The sequence below is a fragment of the Pezoporus wallicus genome, unplaced genomic scaffold (assembly GCF_028554395.1).
Source record: "Pezoporus wallicus isolate ANWC-B61680 ecotype Strahan unplaced genomic scaffold, APGP_CSIRO_Pwel_v1 contig_2348, whole genome shotgun sequence".
Taxonomy (NCBI): domain Eukaryota; kingdom Metazoa; phylum Chordata; class Aves; order Psittaciformes; family Psittacidae; genus Pezoporus; species Pezoporus wallicus.
Window position 1 is genome coordinate 2,446,412 of NW_026636985.1, and position 18,488 is coordinate 2,464,899.

The 18,488-nt window shown below is 46.2% G+C and overlaps 1 protein-coding gene across 2 annotated transcripts in view; it reads right to left on the reverse strand.

Moving 5' to 3' along the window:
• Window positions 1-18,488, reverse strand: part of LOC130595655 (tetraspanin-15-like) — a 41,243-nt gene that overhangs the window by 4,715 nt on the left and 18,040 nt on the right. The window contains exons 3-7 of one of the 2 annotated variants that reach the window (XM_057402586.1): window positions 17,131-17,205; window positions 14,440-14,535; window positions 10,007-10,120; window positions 4,580-4,633; window positions 3,945-4,061 (exon numbers count right to left, since the gene is read on the reverse strand). In XM_057402586.1, coding sequence (XP_057258569.1) covers window positions 3,945-4,061; window positions 4,580-4,633; window positions 10,007-10,120; window positions 14,440-14,535; window positions 17,131-17,205 — 456 coding nt within the window. The remainder of the gene's footprint in view (window positions 1-3,944; window positions 4,062-4,579; window positions 4,634-10,006; window positions 10,121-14,439; window positions 14,536-17,130; window positions 17,206-18,488) is intronic. The other variant, XM_057402587.1, reaches the window with a different exon arrangement.

Consider the following 18,488-nt stretch of genomic DNA (forward strand, 5'->3'; position numbering starts at 1 on the left):
TTGGCCTGTCCCTACATCCCTTGTCCCAAGCCCCTCTCCAGCTCTCCTGCAGCCCCTTCAGGCACTGGAGCTGCTCTCAGGTCTCCCCTTCAGGAGCCTTCTCTTGTCCAGGCTGCCCCAGCCCAGCTCTCTCAGCCTGGCTCCAGAGCAGAGCTGCTCCAGCCCTCCCAGCATCTCCATGGCTATACATGTATTTATTGCAATGATATTGCAATAGCAATTGTACTATATATATTGCAATTTGCATGGGTAATGCTATTTGTATTTTGGTGACACCCAAAATCAGGGACTCCCTGCAGTGACATCTATGGAGAAAACCACCCTGCAGATGATGCTATTTGAGAATTCCTGCCTTGCTTCCCATCCAAACATACCTTCCTGGCTCCAGAGCTCCTTGCCTTTACGAGTGGCTGTAAAACTGGATCCTGCTAAACAGCAGAGTCAAAGCACATCAAGCTTCCCCAGAGCTAATCAAGTAAAAAGCAAGCATTTCTTTTATTATTGATTTTTCCTTCCATAAATTGATATTTATAGACCAGGCGTGCACAGAGGCCATGGACTGCAGAGGGAAAAATCCCTTTTATTCCCCTTTTCTACTACATTAAGCACACATCAGCCACTAGAGAATACACCGCCTTCCAGCCCCTTGAGCAACTAAGAGATTAAAAAGCAAAGTAAATACAAGGGAATCTTGCAAAGACAAAGGGAGCTTTGGCAATACAAAGCCCTCTGCACAAGGAAACGTTTAACATTACTGTCCCCAAGAGATGAAGAGCCCGACCTGCAAAATGCACATTGCAAGTCTGAGGAGTGAAAGAGTTGATCTGGGTTTATACTCTTAGGAGGGAACATCTACCTCTGCACTGATGCCTTATTACTCTGTAACTGCTCTCAACGTAGAGCTTTGGAGATTGATGAAATACCAAAGTGAAACAGAGGCAGCAACAATTTACTGCACTGGGCTGACAGCTCCTGGCCATTTATAACTTAATTCCCTCCAGAGCTTGGTGGTTGCACTGCAGAGTCCATAGATATTAACCCTCAGCAGTGACCTTTCAGAGATTTGTTCTTTTTAATCGCCCTTCTCCCACTTGCTGCTTCTTTAGAAGGGAGAAAAAGGGGTTGAAGAGCTTTTGTGCACTTATTTCTACCTTATTACAGTGGCAACATCTTCACCTTGCTAAGGAAGACGAAATACCATTAGAAAACATGCCCTGCAGACACAGGAGTGGAAAAGTCAGAGATGCTTATTCCTGGGGTCAGTATAAAAGCTGCTGAAGGAGCACCTGGGCACGGCAAAGGGGAAAGGGCAAAGCATGAGGTTCTTTGGCAATTTAACAACAAATGGGTTTTATACACACTGGAAACTCCTTGGATAGTCCAGATAGATGTAATGTATGGATGCAGCTGGTAGGAAAGAGATTTCTCTGCTTCGCTGCAGGATTTGGGCTTCCTTCATAATTACACACAAGGAGTACGAGGCCATAACGAGGAGTTGCCACTGAGTGCCAGCAACTAAATTGAAATGTCTTGTTGAGAGTGATATGAAATGCATCCCTGTTTGGCGGAGAAGAGCAGTGAGGAGATGGGATTGGTACTGGAGAATGAAACACAGGAAGAAGGATAAAGAGAATTAAAGGTACGCTGCAGAGGCAGAAGAGTAATCAAGTTGGTGCATTCATGCTTTGCTCTGAGTGAAGTAAGACAAATGAACACTCCCCGCTCCTCAAATGCTTCATCCATTGCTTGATGGCTTGCTTAAAAAAGGCAGAGACACGAATCATTTAGGAGCAATCATAAAATTACACATGCCCTGTGCCTTGCACCAGCTGGGATAGAGCCGAGCTGCTGCTTCGTGATGCACCTGCATCCTCACCCATTCAGTTAGCTCAGCACCCAACAGGACCCAGCAGCTTGACAGCTTTCCCTAAGCCCAGTTAGACAGATGCACACACACCTTGGGTCCTTCTTTCTGCCCAAGAAGAGCAGGTTCCTTATCCCAAATCCAATCACAAAGCTCAGGTGTTGGGATGATGAACATCAGCCAAGCTCAAAGCCCCAGTGTTTGAGCCCTCAAGTTGCTCAGCATCGTAGAGGTTGAAGTTTGATCCTAAGGAATTGTGACACTGAGGAAAACTGGGCAAAACCCAAAGCTGGGCTCAGGATGTGGATCATGATCATGATCCCAACCTTCTCCCTGGCATCCTGCAAGTTTTCCACCAAAGTGGTTTGCTGCAACACAGAGAGGCCACGTCCTGCACGGGATGTGACAAAGACCCAAAGGGCAAAGATGGAACAGTTCAACACACTTATTCTTCCCAAAGCTCAAGGCACTGTCACCTCTCCACACCAACAGTGCCAACCCCTTTCCCCTTGGATCAGCAATTCAAGGACAATATTCTCCCCCCAGCTTTCTGCTGGCAGCTGCTGGGGATGAAGCTGCGTCTGGGCTGACAGCTCCTGGCAACACAGATGGCCATTTATAACTTAATTCCCTCCAAAACTTGACAGAATCAAATCTGATTTATATTTAAAGCCCAGAAATGGTGAGCAGATGGGAAGAACAAGGTTCTTCATCTGAAGAGCATTTAACGGCACGACAGAAAAAATCACAACACTTGCTCAAAAGCACTTGATATTCATCAAGGCTCATTGCCCTCTCTGGTTCTTCTCCCCATCCTTCCCAATTAAAAGCATCATGTTGGCAGGTTAATGGGTAACACAACAGGCAGCTCCTGTAATGGGCTCTTGACATCCTGTGAGGCAGATGGAAGTGGTTGCCTCTATCCCGGCACTTCCTCACCTCTTTTCTGTGCCCGCTGCATTTCCTAGTGGTAGCACAGCAGAAGTCCATTGCTCATTCACATGCTTTGGAGAAAGCACTTTAGAAATGTGGAGCATCACAGTTAGGATTGGGTACAAAATTGTCCCCCCACCTCGGTTTTCCATTTGGACCATGTGAGACTTGAAAAGGAAAGCTCATCCTTTGAAATAAGAGCTCAACATGCCACATATTTCTCCAAGAGATTCTGCTTTATTCCACCACTATTCTGCTTTTCACTGCAAGCAGAAACACATAAAAAGATAAAATCATTTCATTCCCGTTTAGATAAATCCCCCATATTTGGAAAGCGTAACTATACACCTACAGGGCAAACCCAATATTACACCCAATGTGATAAAAAGAAAGCTTTTGCTTGGGAGCCCCAAAAGGCATCAGAAAAAGGATCAAATTCAACACTAAATCAACACAGTTTTGACAGAGAGAATTCTGGAAAGATCCAAGATATTCACCTCTCCCCTTAGAGTGTTTCAAAGGGATAGCCCCAAAAGTCCTCTCCACATTGAGCATCTGTGATTCTGTGATTGTGAATGCCCCATCCCTGGCAGTGTTCAAGGCCAGGCTGGACAGGGCTTGGGGCAACCTCATCTAATGGAAGGTGTCCCTGCCTGTGGCAGGGCGTTGGAACTGGATGAGCTTTAAGGTCCTTTCCAACCCAAACCGTTCTATGATTCTATGATGAAGAGCTTAATTACCTCTGCTGGAAAATTGTGTGGATTTTCAGGCATCATTAACGGCAAGGGGGTTTATGAGGCATTACGAATTCTGCTAGATTTATAATTATGGTTTATTTTGGTTAATATTTATGCTCCATTGGAAGAGAGCTGTAAAAACAGACATAAAAGGGTTTGCTAACCTACGCATGCCTTGTTTTTGGATGCTATTACTTGCTCAATAATTAGATTTCAGGAGTGTGTTATGAGGCAGCCAGAAGTCATAAGCTATGAATTTTGCTAAGGATGCTCTAGAAAGTGCTGGGACATATGCCACCCAAACACAAATCTCAGATGGAAATGGAGGGGAATTAACTAAAAATGAATTCTTTTCCTCCTCCAGCACAGGGAAAGAAGCCGAGAGGACTCCAACAGGATCCACCACGTACCTGAGGAAGCAGCAGGGAGCAAACGATGCCCAAAGTGGCCTCAAAGTTGTCTTTGAGCCAGAGCCCAACGGCATGGATGCAGCCTCGTACATGGATGATGTTGAGCAGCTCCAGGCGCTGGAAGAAGGACAGAGAGAAGCATCATTGAGATGTTGGGTTGGGGGGAGACGTAGTTTCTTGGGTTTGCTCCTTCTTGCAAGCCAGAAGAGTGGCGTGGGAAGTGTTTGGGAATTGATTTCTTGGATTGGACCTTTCCCTGGGTTTTCTTGACAAAAAAAACTGTCCCTGGGAGCTACACAGCAGATCCATAGAGACGCTGCAGCTCCCTGCTACAACAGAGCCCCGTGATTATCTCTGAAGGCCTCAAAATCAGCTTCTCTCCTACCACCAAGCCTCAAACCCAACGGAGGACCAGCATTTCTTGGAGCTGATCCAGAAAGGCCACGATCCAAACATGGTTCAAGCTTGCCTGTGCTCTGCAAGCCTGAGATGCCAGAGAAAAGCAATAGAAATGAGTTCATACACAGCTGCAGCAGCAGCCATCCTCAGTGTGGAAGAGCTCACCTGCAGGTAACTGTTTGGGTTGGGGGAAGGAGAAGCAAGTCTCATATATATGAAGGAAATAATAGTCTTACCTCTTTATCCAGCGTCCTGTATCCACACAGGGTGTTAATGACTTCTCCAGGGACCTGTGAACAGAGAATTGGTGAACAGAGAATCGATGAACAGACTTAGCCTGGGGGATGCCAAAGGGGAAATAGAAGAAATAAGCAGCATAACAAGAGACAGAAGATCTCACGCAGTTGCCTTGACCAAGCAGTTACTCCCAAACCTCACTTCAGTGCTGAAGCCATGCACGTTGGCAGTAAGCTGTTGGGGTTTTTGTTTGAGCTTATTTTTTAATCACTTTTCTCTCCAGATTCTGATGTTCCAGGGGATGCCCAGGTCTATCTAACACATTCCCAGTGATTCAAGCCAGGACCACCTCCACGTCACACGAGCACTTAGCAAAGCAGCTCTTGCAAAACATTGCCCTCATTTCCTTCCTTCCATTCCAGCCACCTTTTTTAACACCTTCAGTCACGTCTCTCCCTCATAATAAAGGGAATTGCACAGGGATTAAATATATTGGGCTCTCCAGAAATCAAGAGGGGATTACCCAAAGTCTTCCACCCTCTTGTGGAGGTTTTAGACATCCTGAAGGCTTAGATCTTTTGCCCAAAAAGAATGTTTCAAGAGTCACAGCTAATGAGAGAAATCTCAGCTACTGTTCAGTATCTCAAAAGTATTTCTTCTGCTTCTCCCAGGATGGAAAACAGTACCTTTTGGGTTACAAAACTGATTCCTGCTCATCCTAAAAGAAAACAAAGCCAGAGTAGCTCCAGCACATCCTGAGCTAGTTGGATACTTGGAATTGATCCATGATGGGTTTGGGTTTTGGCTTGTTTCATGGCTCAAACAGCAGCTTCCGTGACACCACGTTATTTCTACTCTGTGCCCTTCAAATAATCGTGTGCTGAAATTATGATGCTTTCAGAGAGATGGTTTTGACAACCGGTAAAAGCTCCTGAACAACAAACCAAAATCATCCCACACTTTGGAGGCACAGAGATGAAAGAGAGAAATGTGCACATTCATTTAGATGTGGATTATGCTCTCCTGCAAGACACAACATAAAGAAATGTGCACCTCCAGGCAGACTCCAGCCCTAAAGCTGTAACGTGTTCCTCTTATAATTGGCAGGGAAATTACTGCAGTGCCACCCTACCAAGAGCTTCCATACCTACCACATTACTGACAGTGCTAGCAAAAATCCCATCCCTCACTACTTCAAGGCACTATTTACACATTGGGCACAGTTAAGGAGACTTATTAGTCCCTGTGCATATGAGAGACTTGCAGGGAAATCTGGAGATCAGCAGTAAAGCACCCATCAGCATCACTGGGAGACATCTCATCCAGGGTTGGGACCATGAAATGGGAAGCCTTCAGCATAAGGGGGAGTTGCAATGCTCTTAATGTAAATGCTGTCACCTGGAGTGGTATAAAGAATGTGTACATGTCCGTGTGCTTTATATTAAAAACAGAACCCATTTTGTCTTGACAGCTTTCAGTTGTCCTTGCTTTTCAGACTCACTTCCATGGACTCCTGCTGGTGAAACACCATTGCTTTCGGTTGTCTGAACACATCTGGCTATGGCACAAATTCATCCCTTTTCTTCCTTCTGTTAAATAATGAAGGGTTTCTCAGCCACCTCCAGTCCTGCCAATTTGTTCAAGTCATTCCCTCAGCTCCTTTTATTTGGGAGAAGTGTGGAAGATGGAAAAGTGAAGGTTCGGTCTTGCTTGACTTTTGTCAAGGTCTTGCGTAGAAGAGAAAGCCAGAGCTGAATTGGATTTCTAACATAAACCAAGTCAGAAGCCTTCATTCTTCCAGAATGCATTTTGATGACTTCAGAGATCACAAAAGAGCAACATGCAGCCATTTAAAAGCCACGGAGGGCATAGGAGTGCAAGCTTTGCACTTTCTATTTAACCAACTGCTTTTCTGCTCAAAAGCAGTGCCAAGTGTCAGCAGTGACACTTCACAAAGCAATTGGAGACACTGCACTTGGCAGAGGCACAGCTCTGCTGCTCCTGCCCTGGGAAGGCACAAATACATTGGAAAAACAGGCAGAAAAGCAGTTAGAGATAAGGATCCAGTTTCACATCCTCAAGAACGTGCAGGTACCTTAGGCAGTGGAGCTGCTCTAAGGTCTCCCCTTAAGGAGCCTTCTCTTCTCCAGGCTGAACCAACCCGGCTCTCTCAGCCTGGCTCCATAGCTCCAGATGGAGTCGGTATCCACCTGCATCCCACATGGATGGGGCTGTATCTCAAGGCTTGCTCCTTTCAACATCTTTTGTCCTTTCCACAATATTCAGCTTCAAAACGACCCCTTCTGGCACTTCTACGTCAATCTCAAAGGTCTTCTAAAACATTTGCTTAGATGCTTCACTCTCTTCCATTCATGAAGGCACAAATAGAGAAGAAGGACAAAAAAGAAGGGTTTCTCTCCCTAAAACCCAGTGAATTTATAACTGGTTGATAAAAAGCTTATTCACAGTAGGGAGACCGTCATATTCACTTTTACCTAATGCAAAAGAACTCATACGTGTGCCCACATGGTCCCTGGTTATCCTTCCACCTGCATGACCAATGCAAGATCTTCTCTTCAGCCCTCAAGTGACAGACTTTGGTGGAAAGGGTTTTCAGTGGGGCTTGTGTGTTGCTGAGACCCAGCCAGGTATGGCCAGAGTATCACACACAGGAACCTTCTCATAGAAGCATAGAATAGTTAGGGTTCGAAAGGACCTTAAGATCATCCACTTCCACCCCCCCTGCCATGGGCAGGGACACCTCACATTAAACCATTTCACCCAAGGCTTTGTCCAACCTGGCCTTGAACACTGCCAGAGATGGAGCATTCACAACCTCCCTGGGCAACCCATTCCAGTGCCTCACCACCCTTACAGTAAAGAACTTCTTCCTTAGATCCAATCTAAACTTCCCCTGTTTCAGTTTTAACCCATTACCCCTTGTCCTATTACTACAGTCCCTAGTGAAGAGTCCCTCTCCAGCATCCCTGCAGGCCCCCTTCAGACACTGGGATGGAGATGCTTCTCCCACCTTCTCAGCCATCAAGGAAAACCCCCAAGACACCTTTGTAATATCAGCAAATAGCTCCAAATAGACATGCAGGAGCTTATGGTAAATGCAATTATGGGATGTTCACTCTGCTGGTTAAACTACACTGCTATTAGCTTGTTTTGTGCTGCAGACAGCAGAAATCTCCCAAGGGAGCTGGCCCCTTTAATCTTTTTCATGTACTATTGCTACTGTGTCAGGCTGGTTTCTTCACTATCACTCCCTGCAGTGCCAAAATCAGATCTCTGAACAACGAGGCCACATCTATCTACCTGCTTACCGTGGTGCCCAAGAACAGGGTTTATTTCTGATGGAGATTTAGATGCGTTGGGTGAGGTCTCGCTTCCCATAAAACCTCTCTGGTTGTCAGAGCCACATGCACGTGCTTTAATTCTTGAGACTGATGGAGAGGATTTACTGTGGACTTTCCCTCCCAGGAGCTGGCTGCTCCAGGGCCTCACTGGAGCATCCTCCACACCCAGCTCATTGCAGTGGGAAGCCAAAAACTGGCCTTATTTCTTACCCTGCTCTAGGAATCATCTGTGATTTCCTCTCTCTCCAGTATCTCCTTCTGCACTGAGGTCTTTTGTTTACCGAATTGTCACCCAAAACCATGAGGAGCCTAAAAATACTGAAAAATGCTCTTGACTCTCTCCAACACATCCTCACTCATAGTGCAAAAAGGGCAACACATGAATTTCTAATTCTATCTTCAGGAGCTTTAGGGTTCTTAATCAAGACCCTGATTAGGGATGACGATTATATTTGCAGCTCATTTGCATGTCAGGCTTCAACTGATAATTAAAACACCTCAGATTTCCCTCTTTTTCCATTAAAAACCCAAGAAAAATGGAAGATTGATGGTTTATTTTCCTTGTGCAGTTATTAAAGCCCGGGGCATTGTTATTATTAATAACGCCAGAGGCAACGTTGATGCTCCTGATGCCCTGAACCTTGAGGAGGTTTTGTAACCAGGATTATGCTCAGCAAATACTATTTTAGCACCATTTATGGCATTTCTGGTCACAGCAACCAGGGCTATTTGCACTTTTCCCCCCTGCCTTGGCCAAGCTCCTGGCATTTTATCCACAGCATGTGTTAGATTGATTGCGATGAGGTGGACGGCTGTATTCAACAAGCGGGTGTCAGAGCACTTAGCTTAATGTCGGCAGAGAAGTACTGCTTGGTGGGGGGTGTCTTGATGTTCAGCTCTGAAAATCAGCACAGGAGACCCTAATGGCTCTGAAAATCCACTCCCTGCTCTCTCCACCTCCATGCGACCCAACTCACAGTGTGTTGGGAATGCAGCCTTGCAAGGGCAGTTGGCCATGAGATGATTCTTACTCCATTGCACAAGGGTGGCTCTTTATCCAATCACCTCCCCAGTCCCCATTTTCAGCAGAACCCTCAAAAATGTCCACATTAGGAGCAGACACCAGCAACATGGTCCCCACATAGCACTAAACCCTGCAGCAGCAGGCTGAGAATTGTGGAATCAACTGGGTTGGAAAAGCCCTTCAAGCTCATCCAGTCCAACCATTCCCCAGCACTGCCAAGGCCACCACTAACCCATGGCACTGAGGGCCTTGGCTGCATGGTGTGTGAACACTTCCATGGATGGTGACTCCAGCCCTGCCCTGGGCAGCCTGTTCCAATGCCTGAGCACCCTTTGAGCAAGGAATTGTTCCTCAGCTCCATCTAAACCTGCCCTGGTGCAGCTTGAAGCCGTTTCCTCTTGTCCCATCCCTTGTTCCTTGGGAGAAAAGACCAACCCCACCTCATTACAGCCTCCTTTCAGGTTCCCTTGGAGAAAAATGTCCTCTTGGACAGAAGAGGAAAGGACATCAGCTCATTCAGATCAATGCTGGGAGGCAGCCAAATCATTTTAAGGTGTTGCTATTTCTTTGCAAAAGGATCCTCCAAACCATTTTGTGTCACACGTTAGGATGAAAACCAGGAACTCGACATTTCTAACAACTCCTCAGCATGATATGAATGCAACTAATGGCCCAGTGCTTTGGTCTTTATTCTGCATTAAAACAGCAGAGCCTATTAAAATAGTGTAACCCATATATACATATATATATTCAAGGCCAGGTTGGACACAGGGGCTTGGAACAAGCTGCCCTAGTAGAAGGTGTCCCTGCCTGTGGCAGGGGGTTGGAACTGGATGAACTTTAAGGTCCCTTCCAACCCAAACCATTGCAAGACTCTATGCTACGTTTCGTAGTTTCTTTAGTGTCTCACACTGATGTGCTCTCAAACCACTCTGCAAGATGCTGCAGCACAGAAATCTGCAGGAATAACACATTGGAAGAAGGTGTTTTGCTGAAATACTGATTGAAATAGACCCACTGTCATGCCTTGGCTGCCTTACCTTCCTGATACAACACGTGTAGGGCACTCCGCATGCCAGCGGCCCGCTGCCATTGCAGGAGTGGTACTGGTTAACCTCCCAGTCCCGGTACTCGTCCCCACCACAACAAGAAAACTGCCAAGAGAAGAAAAGGAGAGCATGAGATGTGCAGCTGAACCAACCCTAACCCCTCCAGCCCATCGACACATCTCCCTTCCCACCTTCCCCTGCATCTCCTTTGCAACACCACTGGCAACCCCGGTTATCTCCTGCTTTCCAAGACCCTGAATGGGAAGTTGAAGGCACTGTGTAGAAGCAGAAAAGTGGGTGTTTAGCCCCGTTTTAGAGGTGTGCAGCAGTTAGAGATGCCTCCACGCATGTATTGGAGACGCCCCTGCTTTCACCTAGGAAAGATCAGGCTCATTCATGCTTCACTGATTTAATTACAGGTGACTAATCTATCCTATTCCTGGGATGTGCAGGAGATCTGGCTCTTTCAGCACCTTGAATGGATGTGTTTCTTAGCCCTTGAAGGCAGCTCAGCTGGTTGGTGCCAGTTGACAAAATGCTAATAAAGCTTCACAGTCTAACAGGGATTTCTCTTCCCGTCAAGTTAAATTAGAGATCAAATGCTACAGCTACAAAGGAAAAAAGATGCTTTTTTCTTCTGTTCACACAATAAAGAAAAAAAAAAGAAGTTTAATGAAAGTCATTTTCTGTTCTCCACAGAATAAAAATGGGCTTATTATATACGGAGTCATCTCTCCTCTTGGTAAACAAGCTTGAATCTTTACATGCTTCCCTCAAAGAAAAGCCTGAAGTGAGCAGGAGAGGTGAGTGTGCTGGGTAAAACAGAGGAAAAACCACGTTCTCCCCATTCCTTTAAGCATCACACTATCAAGGAGCAGGTGTGGGGAGAGGTTTTACCCTGGGAGCATCTGCTCCTCTTGCTGCTGATGGGCTGGTGGCAATACTTGGCCAACAGGAGACAAGCTACCAGCTCTTGGTGCTTTCCTGGCCTCCTCCCATGCCCAAATGGGCAGAAACAGCCAGCAGCAGCCAACCCACACATTTACAACTGGTTTCTAATTTCCTCCCTTTAATTCCTCTATTGCTTTTAATCTAACTTGAATCAGTGAGGTCAGTCAGCTTGAGGAGTGACCTAGAAAGAGAGGGAGAAAAACACCTCAAGGGCTACTTGTTAGTGCTGCCCATTTGACATCCCCATGCTGTGAAGAATGCTTTTATATCTGCACAAAAATAAGTCCAACATCCTTACAATGAGGCTTTCTAGCTGCCTCATGGGATGGTTTCTTCTCTGCAAAGAGAGGTTTAGCCACAACTACTGTTGTATCTATAAGCTGGGGCAGACTTCAGTGCTGGTTTTACTTTCATGCAGGCTCCTGGAGCTCAAAGGAGCATAACAAGAAGAAAAATTAAAGATAGCCCACGGAAAGAGCCTTGCAGGTTGCATCTGAGGAGCTCTCAGTGTTATGGACCACTGTCAGCACCAGTGAGATGCAGCCTTGGAACAGCTAAAACCATCATCCTCAATCAAGCCATGCTGGTGAAAGCTGCCTTTAATCTTCCCCAGGAAGACAGGAAGAGCTTTGCAAGCCCAACACCCTCATCCATCGCTTGGAGCCTTACTTTGTGTTTGGAGCCACTCGGGTTCGAACAAGAACAGCAGCTCCAGCAGCTCTTTGAAATTCAAATCCTATGTGCAGCGAAGCAACGTGAGCTCTCCTCTTCTACCTGTTCTTAGCAACCCATTAAAGAAGGATAAAGTGAGGAGCAGTGGAGAGCTCCAGTTACTGACTTGAGGCAAACCCAGGCTTTTGAGTCATCATGGTCTCCAGCCTCACATCCAAGGGCTGCAAAGGCAGCAGTGCAGCAAAAATGAGGGATAAAAACCTAACTATTATTTCCTTGAGGGTAATGCATGTCCGTATCTATTTGCTCACAGGCAGTCAGACTGAGGAGGTGTCAACAGGTAAAACCACACTATTTGCATCCTGGCATGTAAAATATGAAGGTATGGCCACATAAATACTGGTTCTTTTTACTGCACAATACTGGTGGCAGTGTGTGAAGACAGCTGGCTCCAGTTTAAAGCATCACTTGAGAGGCAGTTGAAGCAAAATTCAAATCCTAAGGAGCATAGTGTGGTTTTGCCTATGTGTCAGCTAACTGATGCATAGACAACGATTTTAATAAGGAAAAAGGCAAAAATTACCACAAAATGATAACAGGCTGCTCTGAGCTTGTGTTTTAGCAAAAGAGCAGGTCTGGGTGCAATCCATCCAGACTGACTGCAAGTTTTCCGCATCTCAAAGGGAACCGGGCTGCTCAGGTCCCATAAACCCAATCCCCCCCTCTCTTCACAGCCATTATTCCTCTGCATTGCTTCTCCCCAGTCCCTCGGGATGAAACAACTCTGCATTTCAATCACTGACATTGCTGCTGCTCCTGAATAATAAACAGAAAAGCTCATAGCACAGAGCTGCATGTTCTTGCAAAGCTCCTTCTCACAAGATAAAAGATGCTACTGTTGAAGACTTATCAACACTCTAAGTGGCCAGAAGTTCTTTGAGAACAGAGAGAGACTTTGAGATGAAGACCTTTCCCTGAAAACTTTTAATAACATCCAAGTGAAGAAGTAGATAGGGAAAAATGTAAAAATAGGGTGAGATGAAAAGATAAGTGCCTGATCCTCGCTTGCTTGGAGGCACAGAAACCTTCCTGCAGTTCTATCTGCTCTATCTGGAGATTTGTGGTCTAACCTCCTTGCCAGGGTTCATTGAGGGTGGCTCCAGCATGGACTTTCTACTTCTCATTTGTCATTCAGAGGTCCGAATAATAGCATCCTCTTCGAAAGGCCGGAGTAAAGCTTGGAAAGATTCAGATCTTCCTCAGAATCAGTCGTATCTTGAGACCTCCAGAGCACTCCCAGGCCTCTTAATGCGCTCAATTCGGTAATGATGACTCCAAGAGTCAAAAGGTGGTTTTGAAGCCAAGAGAGGGGAGTGTGAAGGGCACCACTGGCCTTAAATTCCAGCTACATCAAAGGAGCTTCACAATCTCCTTTTCTTCAAAGTGAGAGATAAGATGCACAGATTTATGATGCTTCAAGCAATAATGAAAGGAGAGAAATCTGGCCAAGGTGAGAACACGCAAAGATCATCTGAAAGCAGCTCTGCTGACAAAGCCTGCTTCTGCTCTCCAAAACCAGTTCAGCAAATAGAACACCACTGCCATTTTCCTCCAGATCTCAAGTTTGGGTTTTTTTCCACTTCTCTTTTCATTCACCAAATGCTTTGAGCCAAGTGCTTCACTCCCACATTTACACAAAGAGGGGGTGAACCAAATATCCTCAGCAAAACATGAGCAAACCAACATACCCCAAATGCCCAGGAAACTGGGAAAACCAAATGATACATTAGAGCCAACCAACACACACTTAATGGTGAGGAGAATACCTTCAAATCCTGACTTTCCTTGGCTGTTTAATGCTCAGGGTGATGCATCACTACTTTGCTGAAGCTAAACCTTGGCTTTCAAGAGAAACATCTAACCAGGGCTCAATGGTGGGAATTAGGAAGATGTATTTAACACTTAATTTAACAGCTAATTTAACACTTCATTTAATATTTAGGACCTCAAACAAACTACATGGTGTATGAAATACAGCTGCAGCATAGCTAAAGTCAGCTTAAAATAACATGAGGACTATTTCATCGACCTGCAGGTTGGCTTGAGGATGGGACACGGTTCCTGCCAACTCCTGGCAGGCTCCAAGCAATCAATATCAGACAGGATATGCAACTACACACCTAAAGAAGTTAAAGCAGACTGCACCAAGCCCCAAAATTGGCCTGGACATAGCTCTTGCTCCTGGTGCTGCCCACGAAGGGGTCTCCTCTCCTTCCAGCTACTGCATGAAAACACCTTATCCCCAGTTTTCCCATTGAGACAAGGGCTTGGCCAGCTACTGAGGACATTGCAAGTAAAGAGACTTTCCTAAGGTGCCTATCTAAGCTCACTGCAGCCCTGAAGCAGTACATGTTTTACTCCTCAGTCTTTCTCTATGCAGGTTGGGGTACTGACCAAAAAGCTTTCAGGTGTTGGACACCAGTTTCTCATTGAGATTGGGAAATAGAAATACCCTGGCATGGTCCATACCATGGTGTGGAGAAGAAGATGCCCTTTGCAGCAGGATAACTCACCAAAGAGCCTTGTGGGGTGAGCTTGGAGAGCAGGACAAGGCAAAACTGTGCAAACAGAGCAGTGTCAACCTCAAAAGATCAAGATATTTGAGATGGATCAAGCAAAGCAACCCAGGGATGGGAACAAACTCTAAAAACACTACAGAAACTATCACTTATGCTTCAGTGAGGCACAGATTGACCATTCCTTAACCCCCAGCCCCCCCAGTGCCTCCTCCACAGCCAAACCTTTTCTTGTACAAAATCCAAGATGTTCTTGAAGTCAAGGTCATCGTAATAGTGCCTGATGCCCTCTTGGATGTTGGAGTGGAAAACTGCATTCATCTGGAGACAGAGGAAAACCCAAAACATGGCTTGCACATGCAACAGTCACAAGGAAAAGCATGCAAAACATGAAGGATTTTCCTTAGCAAGTGTTGCCTGCTGTTACTGCAGTAAGAACTGAACCCACATGCTGGGACAAGCATCTTGGGGCAAAATTCATCAGTGAGAGTTAGCAGCATCATTCCTGAGCTCTCAAGGTGATCAGCACCCATCGCACCTCCCCGTTCCCTGCACATGCAAGCAGACCCACCTGATTTTTCCTATTACATTTCATTATTAAGGTGACTTCTTCACAGTCTCCCTCACTCTCCAATCCCACTGGATTTTAATCACTGGCGGGGAGGTTGTTCTGCTGCAGTAAGATTGGAGGAGGCGGAAGGGACTGTGACAGACAACACGGCTGGCTGCAGGGTGATTTATCTATGGGATGAGCTACAGGCAGGAGCAGAGACCTCATCAGAGCCCTCAATCACTCCTAATCCCAACAACTCATTCTGCAATTCAATCACACCCTGAAAGGGAACGGTGCAGCCAAGGCTGGGGCTGTCCCTGCTGCTCCTCCAGCCCTATCTCCGAGGACACTTTGACACATTCAGGCACTCTACATTAAACACTAATTGAATCGAAAATGTCTTTTACAGATGCCTGGGAAGCTTATTAGTGAGCTGGGAATGAAGGCTCGGAATGGCCTGTAGAGCCCGGCACAGGTTTGCTGTTGACTCCTGACAAAGAGCCAAGCACAACTATTAATGAAGGGAAAAGGAGCTTGTTCTATCTGAGCTGGAAGCAGGGGAAAAGAGGGGGGGGGGGGGGAAGAAAACGTTGTTTTTCATAATTCACTCTGACATGAAAATTAGAGGTTGGGCAAACCGGGAACGGGAAGAAAGAAAGAGAAATGAAGGCACGTCAGAGCGTCAGACAAAGCGAGGGAGCAGCCGAAGGGATGTGAAAAACCTGGAAGGAATTGCTCACATCTGAGTTTGTTCAAATGCTCATCCCTGGTTTTGCCCACCTCTAAGCCCAACACAACGGGCAACACCCGGGTTTTACTGTTCTCTGCTTGGTTTAGCCCAGATAGGCTCATCGCATCCCCCAGTCCCATTGCCCTCCAAGATGCCAGCCTCTGGAATTAAACCTTGGTTTTAAGGTGGGAGGTAGATGTTGCAGTTCTTGTTTAAGAGACCTCTCCACCCTCCTCCCTTCCAGGACACCAAGCCCATTATCTCCAGTAATCTCCCCAAAGCCATTTGCATATGAACAGAGCCCATTTCAATGCTCAGTAGCTCCAAGGCCACTAAATTAATTCCTCGTCCCTGCTTATTTAATATAAAAATCCAATTAAATGTGTTTTCAACAAGTTTAATAAACAAGCATTGTTCCAAATGCAGATTTGTGCCTCTGAAACAATTTCAGGCAAGTGGATTCATCACTTGTTGGATCTCTTTTCTCTCTCCCTCATTGTTTGATTTTTAATTAGGTTTTGATATTCCCTAATACATTTAAATTAAGGGACAATTCAGACTTTAATGGTTTCTACTCAATCCAGGAGTTTAGTTACAAAGCTGCAATCCCCTCTCCTGATGGTACCAGTGTTTCCCAATTGCATTCCTGCAGTGCAGGGTGGTGCCGAGCATCATCATGAGGCTCAAAGGTGGAACAAAGCAGAGGATTTAAAGATTAATTCCACAAAATACAGCCTCTATGTGGCAGCACACATTGATTTTCTATATGCGAGGACTCATGCAATCTGATTTCCTCAAAGAATATCTCTCCATCAGTACACTGTGGTTTTCAGGGATAAGAGGGGTTTGGAGAGCTCTGGGAAGCTGCTGGATGGAGTTGATGGCAGCATCCAAAAGGCAGTGTCCTTCCCTATTGCCTCCTTTCAACTTTGAGGCTCGCCAAGCACATCCCTTCCAACCCCAAGCTGTCACTGGTGCTCACCAAGCGCATCACTCCAAATCCCAAACTGCTTTTGGTGTTCCCCAAGCACATGATTCCTAACCCCAACCTGTCTTTGGGGCTGACCAAGGACATAAGGCCCAACCTTGATGGGTTTGAAAGCATCTTTGTGCATAAGGGAATCAACTTCTAGAGCCCTAAAGGAGGTGTTTCAGGCACTGTTCTCCCACCTCCTGCATCCAGTGAGCCAGCGGAGATTGACATTAGCAATTTAATAGCTTGATCGATTGCAGGGGTGTGATTAAATTGAACATGGCAGGGTTCCTTCAGCAGAAGGCAGGCAGCCAGGAAGGACACACGTTGGAAGCATTCACCATCAGCTCTAACTCAAACTTGACCTTGCAAATGCAAGCTGGCAGTTACCGTGCTGGAGGTGAGGAGCTTAAAGAGTGCCCAGAGAAGCTGTGGCTGCCCCATCCCTGGCAATGCTCAAGGCCAGGTTGGACACAGGGGCTTGGAGCAAGCTGCTCCAGTGGAAGGTATCCCTGCCCGTGGCAGGGGTTGGAACTGGATGAGCTTTAAGGTCCCTTCCAACCTAAACCAGTCTGGGATTCTATGGTTCTCCCCACTGATGGCACATGGGGTTGCAGTTTGTCACCGTTCAGCACCCAAAGACCTGCTGGCTGCACCCACCTTGTTCTCAAAGATGATTTCAATGAACAGCAGCAGCAGCTCTGTGAGAAAGATCGCCAGAAGAACCCAGAAGAACTGAAAAGAGAAAGGGAAGGATTAGCCCTGCTCCAAGTCAGGCTGGGTCATCTGTCAGTGGTTAACCACAATGCGGGAGACCTGGAAACCAAAAGCTGCTTCAAAACACTTAAAAATCAGACAAATTTCATTATAAGCTCCCCAGGGACCTGTAGATCTCTTCTAAAGATCTCAGTCCCAGTAGAGGAAGGGAGGAAAAGAGGATTCAAAAAAGAAACCAAATGCAATTTGAATGGCCAAGACCTGCACAGGGAAATGGGTGAAATGGATGCAATAGAAGAAAATGTTATCAAAACATGGAATAGTTTGGGTATTTAACCTAATTCTGTTTTCTGCCAGTTTAAAGCCATTCCCCCTTGACCTGTCCCTACAGGCCCATGTCCCAAGCCCCTCTCCAGGTTTCCTGTAGCCCTTTTAGGCACAGGAGCTGCTCTAAGGTCTCCCCTTCAGGAGCCTTCAGAGTCCGGGCAGTATTTCAAGCCTCTGAGGGTTGATTGTGGCAATGTTTCAGGCTGGAAATCAATGCCCTGATGGCACAAATGACTTGAACAAGAAGGTCTGATGTTCTTGCAGCCCAAACCCACCAGTCTCCCAGTGTGATAGGTCTGACATCCAGCTTTGCAGAGGTTGGAGGTCAAAGCTCTGCTTAGCTCACACTGGTCTCCCCAAGTCCATCAGCAACTATTGAGACTCGCCAGAGAAAAGAAGGTGGAAAGTTACCATGGAAACCTTAGGAAAAATCCTAAAACAAGTTAAAAGAAACAATAAAGGGGGGAGGGAAAGGTAATTTATTACCGGGATATTCCATTTGGCCATTGGTTTATTCAAACACCCCATTTCCAAAGGCAGCACAGGAACCTGCATGCCCCTCAATTATTCCCCAAGCTTGGCAAAACCAACGCACTGTTGCAGGAAAACACCACTTCATTCACCAAACCATCTGGGTTTTTAATTAACCACCCACCAAGGAGCCTTGTGATGTGTATTTGGTAAGAGCCGGCTCGTGTGGTCCCACTGGAGGAGCACCACTTCACCACCAGCTAAATCAGCTCCTAAAGCAGCTAAATCAGCTCCTAACGGGCCAGGTATCATTTAGGAATCCCATAATTAAGGACTATAATTAACCAAGCACCTGGTATCTCGTAGGAAGAGATGACACACAAAGCTCTGCACGGAGCTAAAGCGCTAGAAACTGGGGTTGCTTCAGGAGGAAGCCCAAAGTGACATGGTTCACAGCTTTACCAAGCAGGACATGGCTGCATCTTGCAACACTGCAGCAAAAA